Below are 16543 nucleotides of genomic sequence, written 5' to 3'. Positions count from 1 at the left end.
CTCTCTCTCTCAAATAAATAAATAAAATCTTTAAAAAAAAAAAAAGCACAAGACTTATTTTTAAAGAGCTATTCAAATCTAAGCTATGCTTATTTGACAACTATGTGACTCTGGTAAAAGTATCTGGTCTTTCTAAGCATTAGTTCTTTCATCTGAAGAGAAATACCTACCTTGTAAAGATCACTTAAGAAAAAAATACATGAGATTCCTAACCAACAGTGCTCAATAAATAGCTCTTATTATAGAAGGCACTCAATAAGAGTCTGCTGAGTGATCTTTTAAAAAATCTTTTGCGGGCGCCTGGGTGGCTCAGTTGGTTAAGCGACTGCCTTCGGCTCAGGTCATGATCCTGGAGTCCCTGGATCGAGTCCCGCATCGGGCTCCCTGCTCAGCAGGAGGTCTGCTTCTCCCTCTGACCCTCCCCCCTCTCATGTGTTCTCTCTCATTCTCTCTCTCTCAAATAATAAATAAAAAATCTTAAAAAAAAAAAAAAAAATCTTTTGCAAAGCTGTCTCAATGAACTTCCTCACTCAACTATTTCAAAAGACCTCGAATCTCCAAAAAGCCTTGTCCAGTTAAGCTGTCCCCCGAACACAGCTTAATGCTTTATGGTAAGTCACAAAATCTTAGACTAAAAAAGCCACTTGGCAACTCTTCTACACTTAAAAGTCTCCTGGCTTCAAACACCAATTCCTTTCCATCTACCCAGACATCCCCTCCACCTCACTCAGGCTCCTCCAGTCCATAGGTATGTCTCCTTTGTCTCAGCTATGACAGGAAGTGATGAACAGTTACCCAGGTTGGGACCTATGATGTGATATGGAACAAGACTCTTTAGAATCTATGAAGCGAGAGTGGGATGGACAAGATTTACTCTAAAGATCCCTTCCAGAGTTTACATTCTCAGATCTTATGTGCTTACTTACTTGTGACAGTCTTTAATTCCTAAATTTATAATGTCTCATATCACTTTTTAAAAAAATGTCTTTATATCCGTAAGTAATCCCTTCAATACCTAAAGCACAATATATTCAAAACACTTCAAAACTGGGCATCAGTGTCTATAGTTAAATCCCCAACTGGAGATCCCAGAGAAATTACTTCACTCTTCTAAGTTTGTTTCCTAATTTGTAGTATCAACCCACAGAAGATGAAATACATGTGTGATGTATTCATACAAACAACTTGAAAATGGTAAAGATCTAATCTGAAGGTACTACTATTTATCCTCATCTCCAAATCTATTCTGCCAACATGCTGACCAACCTTCTGTTCACTCCCTCTCAGGAAGAAAAGGGAGTGTTTTTGTTTGTTTTCAGTTCTGCACCACCTAGCTGAGGTCCTATTAGCCCTCATCTGTAGTATAAATCTGTTCCTACTGGTCTTTCCATCCCCAGCCTTTATCTCGCCTACAGTCTATGTAAACTTTGTCAAGACTTTTACTTCTCTAAACCCTCCAATGGCTGACCAACTTCTAATCAACCTTAATAGCTAGAAGGAATCACCTGGCCTTTGCAGTATCAACTGCCACTACACCCAACCCCATGTAGACACACAGGATGAAAGTATGGTCTCCAAGTCTCTCCACGCTCTTATCCTCCCCTGGAACAGTCTGACTACTCATTACCATATGTCCTCTTAAACTCAAGTGAGCCCCTACCACAAACAAATGTGACTGCTCTTCTCTCTGAAAAACCACAGTATTACATTCCTTTTATGAACAGCATACAGGAGTCGTACATGTGCCTATTACAGTCCTCTGCAACTGATAAATTTATACACACAGAAACCAGAGCTGAATCGTTACCTCCAAAGGACCCAGACAGACTCTTAATATTTGCTGAGAAGATTTTTTTCTTATTAAGAAATAAACAAGGGAAGTTTTCTTTCCTTCCAACCGCAGAAGTCACATCATTCTGTCATAGGGCAGTATGTGCTCTTCACCCTTAAGCCAATCATCAATCTAGATCCACTTCCAAACAGATTTAATTCAAAGCTTATCTTTCTTCTGAAGCACAGAAGTCTGAAAACTCTCACAAGAAAATATAAGCAGCGGGCGCCTGGGTGGCTCAGTTGGTTAAGCGACTGCCTTCGGCTCAGGTCATGATCCTGGAGTCCCTGGATCGAGTCCCGCATCGGGCTCCCTGCTCAGCAGGGAGCCTGTTTCTCCCTCTGACCCTCCCCCCTCTCATGTGCTCTCTGTCTCAAATAAATAAATAAAAAAAATAAAAGAAAACGAAAATATAAGCAGCTTCTGATCCAGAAGTGTTAGGAAAAAAGGAGTCTGGGGCAAAGCAACAGTGTTTGGCCTTTAAACTCCCCACAAAGGATAAGGGAAGAGCTGGTTTTAAAGAAAAATTTGTTTAAAAAAAAGAAAAAAGTACTGAAATGGGAAATGAGGAGCAAGACTAAAGAATATAGAAGTATATACTTTCGGGCGCCTGGGTGGCTCAAATGGTTAAGCGTCTGCCTTCGGCTCAGGTCATGATCCCAGGGTCCTGGGATCGAGTCCCACATCGGGCTCCCTGCTCAGCAGGAAGCCTGCTTCTCCCACTCCCCCTGCTTGTGTTCCTTCTCTCACTTTGTCTCTCTCTGTCAAATAAATAAATAAAAAATCTTTAAGAAAAAAAAAAAGAAGTATATACTTTCTGGTGTTTCAATTTTGAAAACGAATTAATAAATTCTAAAATTTCACTCAATAATGCTCATCTGTCTTTCACAGGACATTCTTGGAAATCAAGATTGGGGTGGAATTTGTGGAGGTTCACTACACTACAGGCATGGATTAAATATCCCTTCAAATGTCTTTGCATGTCACAATATTCCTTCCTCAACGTCTAAGATTTTCACTGATCTACTCAAAAAATATTTGACACCTACTATGTGCCACAGTCAGACACCAGGGGAGGCAAAAAGAGTAAGACAAAATCACTGCCTTCAAGGAACTTACAGCCAGGTCTGGAGTGCTGTTTGGTACATATGTAATCATGCTAATGGATGCTTAGTGATTCAGGATCTAAGAGAAAGCACAAAAGAGGAGTGGTCAAATGGGGGAAGCAATCAAGATTTAACAGAGAAAAGGAACACGTGAATAGGGGGAAGGGGCGACACATCCCAAGAGTGAACACCACATTCAAAGGCAAAGAGATGTGCAACATGGCCCCTCAGAGCCTTGGACCAATAGTACCTTTACCATCTGGGGGCTTGTTAGATGCAGAATCTCAGTTCCCCTGTCTAGACCTACAAAATCAGAATCTACATTTTGACAGTATCCCCAAGGATTTCTTATGCTCATTAAAAAGCCCTGCTATAGAGGACTCAGAAGTAGTTTGGTACAGCTAGAACACAGGATGCCATGGAAAGGAACTCGTAAGTGAGGCTCCACAGCCATCTCCAGATCATGAAGCACCTTATCCTGGAACTAATGCAAGCCATCACAGTATCTAAGTAGGAAAATGATATGAAGGTATGGCAGTCTCAAGGAGACTAGGGAATAACATGAGGCTTAGAGGAAGAAGAGGGGATTCATTCCAGATGGAGTAAATCTAGCAGAACCTAATCATTTGTGTAATCAATACATAGGAGGTGAGTCGGGTCAGGTGTCAATGAAATAAGAATGAGAAATCTCTAGGAAGCAGACAGAAATGGCAGCATTTACTAAAACACGGAACACAAAAGGAACAGATTTGAGAGGAAAGATGAGTCCAATTTGAGATGTGATGGGTTTGAAGCACCTGTAGTTCAACCAGTGGAGGTGTCTAGTAAATGGTCTATAACCAGAAAGAGAAATAATGCCGTTATCAGATAGGTAGGAAGGGGCTGATGCCTTGAAAATGGATGAACTCACCCACAGTGAATGAAAAAGCATAAGAACTAAAGACAAACTCCCCCTAACACATCAGCATTTAAGAAATGAACAGAAGAGGGGCGCCTGGGTGGCTCAGATGGTTAAGCGTCTGCCTTCAGCTCAGGTCATGATCCCAGGGTCCTGGGATCGAGCCCCACGTCGGGCTCCCTGCTCAGCGGGGAGCCTGCTTCTCCCTCTGCCTCTCCCCTGCTCATGCTCGCTCTCTCTCTGTATCTCTCTGTCTCAAATGAATAAATAATAAAATCTTTAAAAAAAAAAAAAACTTTATTAAAAAAAAAAAAGAAATGAACAGAAGAAAAAGGAAGCAACAAAGCAAACGAGAAAACTCCTAAAGAGATGAGAATCATGAAAGACTGATGTCATCAATGCCAAGCAAAGGGTCTCATGAAGGGAGAAATAGGAGACAGAATAACATGCCAGAGGTCAAGGCCTTAAAAGTGGATTTGGGGGGCACCTGGGTGGCTCAGATGGTTAAGCGTCTGCCTTCAGCTCAAGTCATGATCCCAGCGTCCTGGGATCGAGCCCCGCATCGGGCTCCCTGCTCAACCGGGAGCCTGCTTCTCCCCTCCCTCTGCCTCTCTCCCTGCTCATGCTCTCTCTCTCTCTGTATCTCTGTGTCTCAAATGAATAAATAAAATCTTTTTAAAAAAATTTTTAAAAAATTTTTAAAAAGTAGATTTGGTAATTAAGAGGTCCCTTGGAAAAATTATATGAAATAAACTTTCATCTATACATACATAATTATATACATACACACACACATACACACACACACACAAATATCCACACACAAAGGACACATATATCTCAATGGCTTTCTCTGGGTGATACAATTAAGAGTAATTTTTTTGTTTTATTTATCTATTTAAGATTTTATTTTATTTTATTTTAAAGATTTTATTTATTTGACAGAGAGACAGCGGGAGAGGGAACACAAGCAGGGGGAGTGGGAGAGGGAGAAGCAGGCTTCCCGCTGAGCAGGGAGCCCGATGTGGGGCTCGATCCCAGGACCCTGAGATCATGACCTGAGCCAAAGGCAGACACTTAATGACTGAGCCACCCAGGCGCCCCAAGATTTTATTTTTAAATAATCTCTACACCCAAAGTGGGGCTCGAACTCATAGCTCCGAGATCAAGAGCCACACACTCCACCCACTGAGCTAGCAAGGCACCTAAGGATGATTTTTAATTTATTGCTATTCCCTCTGTATTTTACAATTGCTCCTCAAGGAACATGAGTTTTGTAATTTAAAAATATAAAATAGGGGCGCCTGGGTGGCTCAGTTAAGCAACTGACTCTCGATCTCAGTTCAGGTCTTGATCTTAAGAGTCGCGAGTTCAAGCCCTGTGTTGGGCACCACGCTTAATGTGAAACGTACTTAAAAAATAAATAAATAAAATATATACAATAAAAAATCAATAAATAAAACGACGATGGCTTTTGCCAGTAGTGTGATTGCAGTGGGTCGAAGAGTGAACACCAAGTGAGGAAGTAAAGGAGACAGGAATAGGGACAGGGGAAGGGAATCTGGTAAGCATCTAGAGATTTCTAGGAAAGGGTTTGTTTTTCAGGTGGGAAAGAGCTGGGCAGGCTTGCAGGCTATGGGACAGGAGACTGCATAAAAGGACTGTTAAGAGTGCAAGAGAAAGAGGCAATACTCCTTCACTGCTTGTTATGAGCTGAGCACACAGTGGTGAGCAAGACAAAGTCCTGCTCTTATGCAATTCACTTTTTCTACTAAGAAAATAAACAACAAAAAAAGCAGATTAATATCAGACAAGTTAGACATAGCATGATTAAACTAAAATAGGGTAGTTTTTAGATTGAGTGCCAAGATAAGGCTTCTCTGAAGAAACAGCATTTAAGTTGAATCCTGAATGACAAGAAATCAGCTTTGCAAAGAAGGGAGAAAGGCCTTGTTACCTCTACTTTACAAAACATGAAACTGAGGATCAAAGGGGTTAGGTAAGATTATGTAGCAAGTGAATGGAATCCAGGTCTGATGCACACCCAGACCAATACCCTTTCTATTAGATTCTGTTGTATTGTTTTCCTCAAATGCAAAAGTGAAGATGAAAGATACCATCGACCCTCCTCTGGCCTCACAGGGATAGTTAAGGACTAAAAAAATAAAGAGTAACTGGCACAACTTTCTCAAAATAAAGTCTTTGAAAGCAGAGAAATGCTTTCTGAGGAAGCAGAAGAATGGCTCCTGAAGGTTAATTGTTCAGCCCTAATAACAAAATCCAGGCAGGCTGTAAGTTACAAGTAGGCTACATTCCAAAAATCTATAACTGAGTTGTTAAGAAGTCATAAAACGTTTCCTCCATATAATTTTATGCAGAGAGTAGGTTTCCAGGCTGCTCCACAAAGATCCATGTAATCATAATTCTTACTATTATTATAACTAATAAAGCACTTACTAGGTACCAGGCCTTACGCTAAGTGCTTTTTTATAGATAATCCCATGCAGTACTACCAACTCTATTACCACTGCATCTAACTAAAGAAACTAAGGCCTAGAAATGTTAAGTAACTTGTCCAATGGTAAATCCTTAGCTCTTAGTCTTAAGTTGTCTCCCAAAGTACCTTTATTAACAGTATTTCAAACTCAGTTTTTCTCCAATTCTAAAACCTCTGTGCCAATCTCCCCTTCTCAAATGGTCAGAATACTACTCTAATACTTTTCATCAAACTTCCTTATCCTCTCTTCAAGTCTATGCCAGACCTATCTCCCGATAAACCTCAATCCATGAAAGCATTTATTCACACATTTGACACCACGGATCCCTTAGCATCCTTATAGCCCCACGAAATGCCTTGCACGTGTTCACTTATTCACTCACTGACACAGAGCCCTACTGTGACAATTCCCAACCCATACCGCACCCTTGTAAATATCGAGGAAAACTCCACTCCAGAAAATGCAGGCAAAAGCCCAAGCTGATCACAATTAAACGTCCCTCTCTAAACTACCCCTAGCTCACCCCAAATTCCCAACCTATCCTTCCCACCCCCAAAATATAAACTTCTCAAAATCTAAGTTCTAGCTGGTTACTGATCACCGATAATGTTCGCACGTGGGACAGCATCCAAGCCAGTCAATCCTAAGGAGAAGAGTAACACCCGATCCCAGCAGCAGTCTTCAAAGCCTCCCTCCGTCCCCCCCGTCGCCCAGCTTAACAGGTCGCCCGTAGCCCGAGGACAGGAAGACCCAGTACCATTAGCGCACAATCCAAGCCGGAAGCAAACCTAGCACACGGCCATGACCTTCTGAAGTCGACTGACCCTGTCACCCGAAAACCCCCACTGGGGAGCCCCAGACCCCGGGACGTTTGGCCCCAGGGTGGCGAAGAGGGCACGGAGAGAGACAGGCGGGCCCGGCCCCCGCCAGCATCACGACCCCGGGGGACGCCCGCGCTGCAGACGGGCAAAGGGTAGAGCTTGGGCACTCACCCGGCGACGGGCCCGGCGCGGGCGGCGGGCAGACAAGGGGCGGCGTGCGGCCGACTTAGGCCGCCTGCAAGGAGGCGCAGGGAGAGCGGAAGGCGCGGGGTCGTCCCGGCTCGGAGGAGCCAGCGGGCTGGTCTCAGCAGGGCTGCCATGGCTCAGCCGTCCCTACGGCAGGATGCACGCTCGGCGAGAAGGACAGGGGGAGCACGTGACCGCGGAGTCGCCCGGCGCGGGAGAGACCAAAGGCGGGGTGCGCCAGACGTAGGGGGAGCCACGCGTTGTTTTAGCTTAGAAGATAGACAAACAGATTTCTCTGAGGACACAGGAGCCCCGTACGATGTGCCAATAATAATGTGACGTGACTGATTATTTGAGAGTGCTTCTCTTTTCGTTTTCTAGCCTTGGTCTCAGCATGCTCAGTGCCTCCACCCCTGCACTTTTCAGTTGGTAGAGTCAGCAGAGGTCGACTCCTCCCAGGTTAGCGCAGGGGCTTGCGGGGGGCCAACTAGCAAGGACACCCGGGAACTCTCGAGAAGAGCCGACTATGAAGGTCCCAGCGTGTGGGACGATTCGCGGGCGTGCGCGGATGTTGTCGCAGGCGTTTAGCGGTATCAGCTCAGCGCCGAAGTTGCCGCGCCGATTGGAACGTCCTGATAGGAAAGCTCTGAGACGTGTGGGACTGAAAAAACGTTGAGGACCTTTGCACTGTGCCAGGGGCCTCCAAGGTTATAGAGGATGTGATTTGTGTTCCTGGGGCTTGAGAACAGTGTAAAACAATACGTAGGTCCAAGCCTAAGTCCATAAGCTGTGCCTCCGTTTATGACATAGGTGGATGCTAACCAAGATCATATAGTTTTAAAGCTGGAACTGAATTCATTATCTTCCCCAACTACCACCCCGCTTCTTCGTTCAGTAAATGCACCAGTATCAGAGGTAAGATAACGATAGGAATAAGAGTCTGGAGCCAAATCTGGGGAGAAAACCGGAGGCCCTTGCCTTCTCAAGGTTTATAGTCTGGAAGGGTTCCCAGTACACACGTGGGAAGCCGGTTCTCCCTCTTCGCCTAGGTGTATCCTACCCATTGCCAGGTGAACACTCAGAAGTTTTCTCTGGAAGCCTTCTATGGTAATTCCCCATGTGGCTGTTTATCCACTCCTTATCCAGCTCCTGGACAGCAGGGTCTGTGACCATTTCTTGTAGCTGAAGCACCTACCCAGTGCCAAGCACACAGTAGGTTGCATTAAATGTTTACTGAGTAAAGGAGCATTTTGAGATTATCTAGTTTGTCTCTCCTTTGAGAGATGAGGAAAATGAGATCCAAAAAACGTTAAATGATTTATGCTGGGTTATACTACTAGGCATTAGTAGTATAATTTATTAATTCACTCACTCAACACTGATTTATTGAACACCTATTCAGTACCAGGCACTGTTTGAGATGGGAATCCAGCAGAAGACAAAACAGGGCGAGTCTGGAGTCTGATTAAGGGCTCCAAAGTTTAGTTTGGGAAGACAGATAAGAACTGTCATGTAAGATAAATCAGGATAAAGAGATTGAAGGTGGCATGTTCAGCCCCTTCAAAGAACAGCAAGGAGGACCATGTGGATTAGAGGAAAGAGGAAGTCTGGGAGGGGAGAGTGGGCCTACCTGGAGGTCTGAGGTAGTTGGGGGCCAGATTATGCAGATTATTATAGGCTGCTGTAAGGACTTTGACTTTTATTTAGAAAGAGATGGGAAACCATTGGAAAGCTTGGTGTTTTGCTGTGATAGGAATCTATTTACATTTTTAAAGGATCACTGGCTGCTGTTGAGAGAGGTAATTTTAAGAGAATAAAGGTAAATAAAAGTAGGGAGACCAGTCAGGAGTCTCTTGCAATAATCTAGGCTAGCCATGGTAGTGGCTTGAACTGGGGGGTGGGGTGGGGGGTGTACAGGTAAGATGATGGGAAAGGGTCAGGTTCTCACTTTATTTAAATAGTAAGACAAAGAGAGAATTGCTGATAGATTGGCATATGAGTCAAGGATGTTTCCAAACATCCTGGGGCCTGAGCAATTAGAAAGATGGAGGTGGCACTGATTAAAATGGGAAAGATTGAGGGAAGAGCAGATTTAAAGGGTGAATCAAAAGTGATCTTATGGTGGGGCGCCTGGGTGGCTCAGTTGGTTAAGCGGCTGCCTTTGGCTCAGGTCATGATCCTGGGGTCCTGGGATCAAGCCCCACGTCCGGCTTCCTGCTCAGTGGAGAGCCTGCTTCTCCCTCTCCCTCTGCCTGCCACTCTGCTTATTTGTGCTCTCTATCTCTCTGTCAAATAAATAAATAAAATCTTTTTTTAAAAAAAAGTGATCTTATGGAATATGAAGGTTGAGGTGCCTGTTGGACATCCAAATATCAGGTTTCAGTAGGGGGGTTGCTCTAAGACGTGCAAGTCTGGAGTTCAGAGCAAGAGATACATGTGGGCATCTGCAGCCTATACCTAATATTTGCAGCCATGGAAATGGATGAAAGCACCAAGGAAGAAAATATAGAGGAAAGATGAGGTTTAAGGACTGAGGGTTGTGACATTTCAGTATTTAGAGGATGCAAAGATGAAAATCCAGCACAGGAAGCTAAGAAAGAATAGCCAGAGAGGTAAGAGGAGACCTGAGAGAGAGAAAGGTGAAATCCCAAGTAACAGAGTGGCAAGTCTTTCAAGAAGGGAGTTATGAACCATATAAAATGCTGCTGTTCGTTCTGGTAAAATGAGCACTCAACATTGACCATAGGATTTGGCAACACAGAGGTCCCTGGTGATGCTGAGTAACATTATGGTGACCTCTTGAGTCAAAAGATAGACTGAAGTTAAGTTAAAGAGTACATGAAGGAAGGGAAAGTGGATACAGGGAGTGTAGACAAACATTTTGAGGAATATACTTTGAAGGAGGGAGCAGAGAAAGGGGTGGTATCTAGAAGGGGTGTGAAGTCAAGGGAGGTGAATTATTTTTTAAGATGGAAGAAATAATAGCATGTTTGTTGCTGATGGAAATCATCTGTATGTAACTATTTAAGTTAATTTAAACTTTTAAAAATTTAGTTCCTCGGTGATTAACCAACAACATTTCAAGTACTCAATAGCCACAAGTGGCTAGTAGCTACCATATTGAACAGCGTGGACAGAGAACATTTCCATCATCATAGAAAATTCTGTTGGATAGGGCTGCAGTAGGAAGTGAAAATTTGATAATGCATGAGAGAGAATGAGTACATCGAGGAGGCAAGAGGAATAGGGTCCAGTAAAAAATGAAGGGCTTGACTTTAGGTAAGGATCTAGACAGTCCAGCCATTGTCACAGAAGGAAAGATTAGGTTTATGGTTACAGATGCAACAAGCTGGGAGAGGTAGTGGTGAGAATGAGTGGATGTTCTCCTAATTGTTTCTATCCCTGAAACCCTTCATCCCTAACCAACATTCTCTATGTTGCTGTACCAGGCTTCCTCTTAAAGTATGAAACGACGACTGATGAAATTTGTCTAGTTATTCATTCATTTATTCACTCATAAACGCATGCACTATTTATTGAACACCTAAAATCTGCCAGGCAGCAAGTTAAGTGCTAGGAAAACTATGATAAACAAAAACAGAAGTGGTCCTTATTGTTATGGAGCTTGTATCCCAGAGGACAAGGCAGATATTAATCAAATAATCACACTAAATAAGTTACACACTGAAACAGGTTCTGAGGGAAAGAGACATGTTTCCATAAGAAAGTATGTACCTCACCTGGGAGTCAAAAAGATTCCCAGGGAAAGGATCATTAGGTTGTGGTCTGAAGAATGAATAGTTAACACATGCAAAGTGTGTGTGTGTGTGTGTGTGCGCGTGTGTGTGTTTTGTGCATGTGTATAAGAGGGAAATAGTGGTGTTTGCTTGTTTTTCAGTTCAGACTTCCCAAATCCTCCAATTTCTTTAGACTGCAGAAGCGGTGACAAAGTGGAAGAGAAGTCCAAGTTGATCATCCTCGGTTTCTCTCTTAGTTTATTCTGAACTCTGAAGTGGATTCAAATGTTGGTGAAAAAATTGGGAGTCCCATAGCCTCTGAATAGAATCTTATTAGGAAGGACAGCTTTTAGATGCTAGACTCTGCAAAAGTACTTAACTACTTGGTTTTCTTATGTGTAACGCTGGTGATACCCTTCCTCCCAGGATTTTTTGGGAATATTAGATAAAATAAGTGAAGTTCTTACAGTACCAGGCACATAAGAAACTCTGAAAAATGATGTAGCTACCATTATTGTTGTTGCTACTTTTCATGATTTAGTCTAACCTCATGAATTTGGGTTCTTCTCCAGTTTCTCCTTGAAGTCTGATTTTTTTTTTTTTTTGACACTGCCTAATAACCTATAGCTAGTGTGTCAAACTCCCAATTCAGTTTATTCAGTTGTTAAGTGCTTAGCATAAGCAAAGCATAGAGCAAGTTACATCTCAGGGCAAAGAAGTTATACATGATACACTTAATGAGCTTAATTTATACAGTAGTATAAAACATATATTGTATCCAGATAACCATTACCAAAGGCAGTGTGATAAGAGCAACAAAGAAGAGGCAAACCAAGTGACAGCTGGGCAGGAGAACAGAAAAAGGTTCCATGACCCTTCAGCCCTTGGAGGCTAGGGAAGACATGAGATAGTAGGCATGGTAGCGAGGGGAGTTCTAAGCAGAGGGAACAGCAGGAGCAAAGATACAGAGCTCTCCTTCATGTACATATATCCTTCCTTAAACTGCAGAATGTGTTTGGACACTGAAATCTGCCCAGAGCCTATGGAGTAGAGGAGAAGATCACTAAACCAGTGGCTTTCACGCTTCTGTTTCTGTGACCAGTGGTAAGAAAATACATTTTATAAATGACACAAATACACACATATAAAAAGAAATGTCATAAAACAGTAACGAGCCTTCCTACATGTTATGCCCATGATAGGCAGTAATCTATTCTTCTATTTCACTTTTTTTTTTTTTTTAATGCTGATTGATCCAGGGGCGCCTGGGTGTCTCAGTGGGTTGAGCCTCTGCCTTCAGCTCAGGTTGTGATCCCCGGGGTCCTGGGATCGATTCCCATGTGGGGCTCCCTGCTCCCTGCTAGCAGGGAGCCTGCTTCTCCCTCTTCCTCTGCCCCTCCCCCTGCTCGTGCTCTCTCACGCACACAGTCTCTCTCAAATTTAATAGAATCTTTTAAAAAAAATAAAATGCTGATTGATCCTAATTCAAACAAACGAGTTGTAAGAAAACATTTTTTAGACACCTGAGATGTATTGCATGATACCAGGAATTATGGCTCACTTTTTTAGGTGTGACAATGGGCCGTGTGGTGATGCAAGAAAGTATGTGATAATATCTTGATAATCATGGAATATGGGTGATTTTACTATTCTTTCTACTTTTGTATGTATATGAATGTTCATAAAGAAAAAGCTGAAATGCTGATTGTATTTTGATTTCACGATACTCAGTGTAGCATGACTAGAAGTTTGAAAAGAACTGTACTCATTCATGTCAATGTAAATGCAAAGTAAATAGCACCCAGCGGGCAAAAGTACCTAGGGGAGCTGGAGACCTGTTCATAGGAGCGACAGGGTTGATTGACTTCTTCAGCAACTAGTTGTTCTAACATCAAAACTTACCGTTGTTCCTAAATCATTTTTTTAATAATTTTACATGTAATATGAAATATCTGAGGGGCGCCTGGGTGGCTCAGTCGTTAGGCGTCTGCCTTCGGCTCAGGTCATGATCCCAGGGTCCTGGGATCGAGCCCCGCATCGGGCTCCCTGTTTGGTGGGAAGCCTGCTTCTCCTTCTCCCTCTCCCACTCCCCCTGCTTGTGTTCCCTCTCTCGCTGTGTCTCTCTCTGTCAAATAAATCAATAAAATCTTTAAAAAAAAAAAAAAATATGAAATATCTGAGATTATAGCTATTACAATCTTAAGACAAAGATTTTCATTTAAGATCAAAGTGGTGGTCAAAAAAAAAAAAAACCCAAAGTGATGGGTTTTTTTTTTAAGTTTTTTTTAAATTAGTTTCAAAGGTAGAATTTGGTGATTGATCAGTTGCATATAATACCCAGTGTTCATTACATCACGTTCCCTCCTTAATGTCCATCACCCAGTTATCCCATGTCCCCACCCACCTCCCATCCAGCAACCCTCAGTTTGTTTCTTAGAGTTCAGTGTCTCTTATGGTTTGCCTCCCTCTCAATTTTTGTCTCATTTTTCCTTCCCTTCCCCAATGTTCATCTGTTTTATTTCTTGAATTCCACATATAAGTGAAATCATATGGTATTTGTCTTTTTTTGACTTATTTCGCTTAGACTAATACCCTCTAGTTCCATCCACGTCATTGCAAATGGCAAGATTTCATTCTTTTTGGTGGCTGAGTAATATTCTATTATATATATGTAACAATCTATTACATATATGTATGTGTGTGTATATATATATATACACACACACAGATGAATGTGGTATATATACCACATCTTCTTTATTCATTCATCTGTCAGTGGACATCTGGGCTCTTTCCATATTTTGGCTATTATGGATATTGCTACTACAAACATTGGGGTGCAGGTGCCCCTTCGAATCACTATGTTTGTATACTTTAGATAAATACCTAGTAGTGCAATTGCTGGGTCATAGGGTAGCTCTATTTTTACTTTTTGAGGAACCTCCATACTGTTTTCCAGAGTGGCTGTCGTGGTGTCTTATTGGTTGTTTTTGTTTTTTGTTTGTTTGTTTGTTTTTTAGATTTTATTTATTTATTAGAGAGAGAGAGAGCACATGAGAGGGGGGAGGGTCAGAGGGAGAAGCAGACTCCCTGCTGAGCAGAGAGCCCGATGCGGGACTCGATCCAGGGACTCCAGGATCATGACCTGAGCCGAGGGCGGTCGCTTACCCAAGGGGGCCCCCGGGGGCCCCGGTTTTTTTTTTTTTTTTTTTAAGGAAACATTTATCTTCAAAATTTGAGCTGAAAGTATGGTACTCAACACCCCAGTGGACATTAATCTCTTTTTACTTTGGTCAATTAACCTTTTTTTTTTTTTTTACCTCATAACAACTTATGGTGGATCACAAAGAATCAGAAAATAGTACTGATCATTCATAATTGTTTGTTGGCCTTTTTGGAGTCTCCTCCAATTTTCACACAAATACATTCAAAATAGTGGGAGCAAAGAACCAAGTGATTGCCTTGAGTTTAAAAGCCTATTTTGCTTAAAAGCTTTAATATATTTTAAGCAGCAGATTTAATGTTTAGTTATGATTGTATTTTCTCTTAAGGCACTTGTCTGATGAATCAAGGGCTTTCTCCATCTGTGACTACATTTTTCATATCCAAATTTATTCATGTGTGTAATTCTCAATTATTCAAAAAATATTCTGCCTAGACCTTTATTTGCACACAGCCCTCAGATTCTCATTATAAATAGAGGTCCAATTTGTCATTGTTACACCCTTCAGCAACACTTCTGTCAAATAATAATTCTTTCATGAGCACACAAACCAGGAAGACAGATGCAGGGTCATTTACTATAAGAAAGTAACCAGCACTGGCAACAAGGGGTTGTTGCTGATATTTTCCCAGTGTTGCCATGTGTGAAGGCTGAAAGTTTATGTGTTTCCCACAGGGAAGATAGTGTCTGCATAAATCATTACAGAAAAGGAGTCAAACATAATTGGCATTTCAGTGTACTTCAAGACAGAAACCAGTTATAATCCTTGCAACAGCCAAGCATAAACTTTAAGAAATCTTTATTAACAGTCATTATTAATTCCTAAAATGTGTCATGAGTCTTTTAAATTTCCTGGTTAATTGGAGTTTTGTTTTGTTTTTTTTTTAAAGATTTTATTTATTTATTTGACAGAGAGAGACACAGTGAGAGAGGGAACACAAGCAGGGGGAGTGGGAGAGGGAGAAGCAGGCTTCCCGCCGAGCAGGGAGCCCGATGCGGGGCTCGATCCCAGGACCCTGGGATCATGACCTGAGCTGAAGGCAGATGCTTAACAACTGAGCCACCCAGGCGCCCCTGTTTGTATTGTTTTTAAGGAACTAGAAAATGTATTTAATTTTCTTAGAGCAATAGATAATGTGGAGGTTTTGTTATAGCTTGTATCTCTCTAAGGATTGAAAAATAATTTACATTTTAAAAGTTGGACACTTTTGGGGCTCCTGGCTGGCTCAGTCAGAAGACTGTACAACTCTTGATCTTGGGTGCTGAGTTCAAGCCCCACATTGAGTGAAGAGATTACTTAAATAAATAAAACTTTTTAAAAAGAAGTTGGACACCTTTATGCAACTTGCTTTTCAATAATTTCAGTTCAGTTTGGAGAGAGAGATTAATAGCATTTACTTGGGCTAAGTAAAGAATATATGGATTTTCCATTGCATTAAGTTGCAAAGACACCGATATGGCTCTTGTTCTTGGCTACCCATCTTGCTTTCCAGGCCTGTTTGGGAGAAATGCAAGTGGCCTGGAAATATGTTACACAAAGCAGGATATAGAAACGATGTGTGTCTTTAGGTTGTCTCCCACTGAAGGGTGAGCGGTATGTTTTCAATCGAGGCTGGGACAGTTGAGTTATGTTAGATTAAAGCATTTTTTGAATTATGTATGGGGAGGCACCTGGGTGGTGCAGTTGGTTGAGTGTCTGACTCTTGGTTTCTGTTCAGGTCATGATCTCAGTGTGGTGAGATAGAACCCCGTGTCAGACTCCGCTCAGTGCAGAATCTGCTTCAGGCTCTCTCTCCCTCTCCCTTTATCCCTCCCCACCACGGGCACTCTCTCTCTAAAATACATAAATCTTTTTTTAAAATGAATTATATATTGGAAGAAAGATATGTGTTTATTACTGCATGTTAGAAGGATTTTTAGTCAGCATTTTGTTTTGGGTTGGTCTACAGTATTTCCCAAACATACAGACTTTTGATTTCTTATACCATCCCCCACTTCTGGTCACTGGATCAGCATATGACCCAGGCCTAGACTATGAGACAATCCCATCCTTTTGGTTAGAGTGATTGTTTTGGGGACCCAAAGTAAGGCAATTGACATAATTCATTGACTTTTACTAACTGTGGCTAGTAGGGGAGATATGTAATCCCAGAGTCATCAGCCATGAACATGTGAATCAGTAATTGCTGGGAGCCATTCTTCCTGCCCCATGAAGACACCTGTATTTGGTAGAGAATGAGGAT

General features: G+C 42.1%; 2 protein-coding genes across 2 annotated transcripts in view; one reads left to right on the top strand and one right to left on the bottom strand.

Annotated features, from left to right (window-relative positions):
* LRPPRC (leucine rich pentatricopeptide repeat containing) overlaps positions 1 to 7499 on the bottom strand; it is a 105200-nt gene extending 97701 nt beyond the window's left edge. The window contains exon 1 of the mRNA XM_021701168.1: positions 7326 to 7499. Coding sequence (XP_021556843.1) covers positions 7326 to 7474 — 149 coding nt within the window. The 5' untranslated portion in view covers positions 7475 to 7499. The remainder of the gene's footprint in view (positions 1 to 7325) is intronic.
* Positions 7500 to 7843: 344 nt separating this feature from the next.
* The window catches only part of PPM1B (protein phosphatase, Mg2+/Mn2+ dependent 1B), a 222833-nt gene continuing 214133 nt past the window's right edge, over positions 7844 to 16543 (top strand). The window contains exons 1-2 of the mRNA XM_021701150.1: positions 7844 to 8255; positions 12086 to 12181. The gene's annotated coding sequence lies outside the window, so the exon portion shown is untranslated. The remainder of the gene's footprint in view (positions 8256 to 12085; positions 12182 to 16543) is intronic.

This window comes from Neomonachus schauinslandi, chromosome 10 (assembly GCF_002201575.2).
Source record: "Neomonachus schauinslandi chromosome 10, ASM220157v2, whole genome shotgun sequence".
In the NCBI taxonomy this organism is placed as follows: Eukaryota; Metazoa; Chordata; class Mammalia; order Carnivora; family Phocidae; genus Neomonachus; species Neomonachus schauinslandi.
Note: the sequence above shows the minus strand (reverse complement) of the source record. Positions and strands in the feature narration are given on the sequence as shown.